This window comes from Buceros rhinoceros, unplaced genomic scaffold, assembly GCF_000710305.1.
Source record: "Buceros rhinoceros silvestris isolate BGI_N320 unplaced genomic scaffold, ASM71030v1 scaffold28100, whole genome shotgun sequence".
NCBI lineage: Eukaryota > Metazoa > Chordata > Aves > Bucerotiformes > Bucerotidae > Buceros > Buceros rhinoceros.
This window is the reverse complement of record NW_010389454.1, coordinates 36,494-40,742: the sequence shown is the minus strand read 5'-3', so window position 1 is coordinate 40,742 and position 4,249 is coordinate 36,494. Positions and strand designations below refer to the sequence as shown.

The window sequence follows — 4,249 nt, the reverse complement described above, 5'->3', positions numbered from 1 at the left end:
GGAGCCGTGGCCCCTCCTCACAGCTGGCACCGCGGCACCGTTCAGCGGTCCTCACCCCGCCGGCTTCGCTGGCCCTCCTTCCCCTCTGGCGCTGCGGGCCGGCCAGGCCTTGGCTCTCGGCCGCTGGTGGCACTCCTTCCCCCCCACTCCCCAGGGTGGTAGGAGCAGCGGGTGGCTCGGGCCTCAGAGCTAAAGCGGTGTCGTCTCTGATCCGTAGCTGGTGCGCAAGAAGCATGTCCTCTCCCGCCTCCACGATGCCCTGGCCTGGCAGGCCCTGCCAGTCGTCCAGCTGCTGGCGCCAGACGAGAGGGTCTGCATGCATTTGATAGGAACTCTCTTTGGTAAGAGCTCCGCTGTGGCCTAGAGCTGCAGCAGCAGCAGCAGGGAGAAGGCGTTTACCCCTTTCTGAATAGATGTATGCGTGTGAAGCTTCTCCACGTTTGAAGGAAAAAAAAGGCAAAAGAAAATTGGAGTACCTAATTTTGTACCTTCCTCCATTCTGGATTACGTGTGCTATTACTCCCTGTGGAAAATAGCCTGTCACTTGATTCAGAATAGGTTATTTAATTTTCTTACTCCACAAGGAGCAGGACTAGCATGTTCATAAAGCTCGCTCAATTTCCCAATGTATCTTGATGTATCTGTAAAGTCTTTCTGGAGAACAGGGGGTGCCTGGCGTACAACTCTTACCTGAATGCCCTCCATTCCCATCTGGTGCCTCAGTGCTTTCTCATCTTGCTGAACTGTGGCATTATATGAAGATTCATAGGGAAGTGAAAGCGTGAGCTTAAAAAGGTGCTGCAAGATTTAATATCAAATGTGCAAAGTGCTAATCTGTGTGGTGTTTGTTTTCACACCATCACTTTACATTTGTCGAAATCCTTTACAGGCGTAGGTCGTGTTAATACCTGCTTCTTCCTGGTGGGTTAGCCTCCCAGTAGAATGGTGTTCAGTGCGGTGTCAGAAGGTGCCTTCCCAGTAGCAGTCGCTGTGATCTTGCTCATCGCTTTCTGGTTTGCGTAGCAGTGTTCTGGGAAAGGTCTTTGAAGCGTTGTCTTGACGGAGAAGAAATAATGATCTAAATGAGGGAACAGTAAGGCAGGAGGAAAAAGGTGGAGGGTACGAATGCACTCATTCCATGATCTCATTTGCACATTACAGATAATTCTTGCTTTCTGGGGGAAAGTTACTTACAAGCCCTTTCCCCTGTCTTCATACACTGAATAATTCAAACTGTTTTCCCAGCTGATTTCCCAGCACAAACCACGTTGTGCATTTTTTAGAAGCATCTTTGTTAGAAACACAACTTTGCACGGGTTTAGTTCTCTCCATTGCCCAAATTTTTACTAGAGCGCTGTCTGCATGCATAATCCTATACAGATGTGGAGGGAGTGGTGCTTACGACCAATTCAGTCCTATGCACTATGACCCTAAGACGAAATACCCCGGAAGACAGGGCAGCTGTGCCTGCCTTTCAGTGCTCTTGTCTGCTTTTAAATAATAGTTATCTCTCTCTTCAAGAGGCTTTATAATTGAATGGTTTGGGGACAGCTTTGGGATTTTATCGTACTGAGTGTAACACTTGGAATGCCAGTCTAAGCTTGGGGCTACAAAGAATGACATTTTGGATAGAGCTGGAGTGAACCAAGAATCACTTGGTGGGAGAGGGATGGACCATGAGAAGTTGGAGCAGTGCTGTGGAGGAAGTATCAATAGTAAGTTCAGGAAAATGCATTCATTTTTGGAGGAAGAATATTGGGATAAGCACAGGCAGAAGAAAGAGAGTGAAGAAAACAGAGATGTTGTGTGGAGTGTTATGTATGAGGAGATGGTGCATTTCAGGTAAGCCCGCATTTCATGTAGCTGATGTTGCAGTGTTCACTAATGCTGTCTGCAGATCTCTTCCGGAGTGTGAGGAATTTGCTGAGGATTGGGCAGGTGAAGCAGGAAATAAGTCATTTCTTCACCTGCAATGTCATAACATTGGTTTAGTTGGTCAAATTTCTGAGAGGTTATGGAGTCTCTGAAGGGGAGGTAATTTGACTGTATATGTTGAAATATATGGTTTGGAGTGGCAGAAGTGGGGGTCTGAACCAGGTGGCTGATGATGTAAATACCTGGGGTTGGAGGAGCTGTGAGGTAGAGTTTCTTGTCTGCTGTGGTACAACAGAGTGAGACAGTGGCTTATTTTAATATATCCAATCCTACGTTCTCATTGTACAAAGAGCTTGTGAAGAGGTACCTTCAGGTTCAACTTAACGCTGGAATAGTTTCCATATGCTTTAAACCTGGTGTTCAGATTTGGTCTCAGGATTTTTACTGCTTTGGAGGAGGAAGACTGTTCATGGTAATTGGTACGAATGGAAGATAGAAAGGATAACTCATAGCTGGGCTCTAAATTCCGTTGTTCTGGAGTGTTGTTTCAGATGTCTAATACCAGATACATGCAGTGAGATGTGACAGTGGTAGCAGTTACGTATTTACTTACATAGGTGGAGCCATTGACTTCGACTGTGAAGTACATTAAAAATTTGCAAGAGAACTTAATGTCTTCATGTCCCTGTGCCCTGCTTACGGATGAGTATCTGTGTTTAGCTAAACTGTAGCAGTTGTTCTATCGCCCAATGACCCCTCCCTAGCCAAGAAGGGGCATCAGGAAAGGAGAGGAGACCCCCAGGTTGAAATGAAAACAGATTTAATGAAACAGCTAAACTGATACTTTATACTCAGCCCAGCAAATGTACAATGGTCACAACTGGCAGGAAGCAGCCCTCAAGACAAGCAGCAAAGTCAGAAGAAGCCCAAACAAACCCACCTCTCTTTAGCAAACTTCCCCCTTTATAATGAGTGTGACGTTTATAGTATGGGATACACCTGTAGCCAACTCAGGTCAGCTGCTATGGCTGACTAAAAACTGCTAGTGGCCTGCAGACCATAGCTATGATTCTGCTATGATTCTGTCCCGGCAAAATCAGGACAAGGTACCTTTTTCAATACTCCCTGGCAATACTTCAGTACTTCCTCTGACAAAGTCAGACCGGTGTCATGTGAAACAGGAAAGACAAAGCAGTTCTGAAAAAAATTTGCAGCGCTTTTTGCCAGAAGGCATCACAGCACTGATGATCACAGGCAGGAATGAGTTCCATGACTGACTGTGGTTTATCTTTTAGGGATGTTGCATAGTGTGGAAGACAGCAGTGTCCTGGACCTATTCGTAGAAGGTGAGAGGCAGATGCCAGTCTTAATTACTGACAGTTTGTGAAGAGAGGCTCTGTCTTGTCAGATAACTATAGCGAGATGCTCAGCTTCTACACAGCTTGAATTGGAAAAGGCATCTATTTTCTATCAATGCAATAGTGATGAGCAGACCGTTCCAATATTTGGGGGCAGGGGAGTGCCTTTAGCATTTCTCTCACAGGTTCTGTATGTGTCATGAATTTAGCGTCAGAGGGGTCATCTTTGGACGTGACCAAAGTCTCGAAGCAAATGGAAATCTTCCCACAGGCTTCAATGAGCTTTGTGATCTACTGCTTTTTCTTCAGGACAGAGAGTATTTGGGATTTACCTGTACGGGCTGCAGATTCCTCTTTGTGAGCAGTCCTTCATTTGAAGTCTGAGGTAAATGCCTGCAGGGCTGACAAAAGAATCTCTGCAGACCAGTTAACCTTGGGCATCTCTGCTGAGTCTAGTGATATTAGCAATGCCATGATTTCCTCCTGTCCAGCCATAAAAAATGAAAGGAGATGGGACCAGCTACTTCCAGAGGGCTTTCAGTTTTCAGGCACTTGCTTGAAATGATGTCGAAAAGGTGAGAAGTCCTTCTGTCATGTTACCAGACTGTTGAAGATGGATGCTCTCAAACAGAGGAATTTTAACTTAGTGTTACCTAACTCTTGAAAGTTTTTAGAGATTCTGAGAGTTTAGAGTGAGAAAAGGCCATTAAACCATCTACAAATCACCTGTCTCAAGATATGCCTCTGCTGAGAAGTGTAGCTCTTTAGCTAAAGCAGGTCCCCTAGATAAATCTCCAGTGTTGCTCTGGATATACCAAAGAGATGGTGAACCCAGAAGTCTCTGAACTGTTTTTAAAAGATGCTTTCCTAGAACATAATACAAAAAAGTGTGTTTTTTCAAATGAGTCATTCCATGACAGCAAGATACGTCCAAGAGAGTCTTACCAAATCCAGTGGAACAGTGTTCCGTGCAGTGTCTCCGTGCAGGGGGCTATTGTCAAAACTTTATCTGCTGA

General features: G+C 45.4%; 1 protein-coding gene across 1 annotated transcript in view; it reads left to right on the top strand.

The window, feature by feature from the left end:
- Positions 1–217: 217 nt before the first annotated feature.
- MEI1 (meiosis inhibitor 1) overlaps positions 218–4,249 on the top strand; it is a gene marked incomplete at both ends in the record, with an annotated part of 38,591 nt that continues 34,559 nt past the window's right edge. The window contains 2 exons of the mRNA XM_010134406.1: positions 218–341; positions 3,171–3,221. Of these exons, the coding sequence (XP_010132708.1) occupies positions 218–341; positions 3,171–3,221 (175 nt within the window). The remainder of the gene's footprint in view (positions 342–3,170; positions 3,222–4,249) is intronic.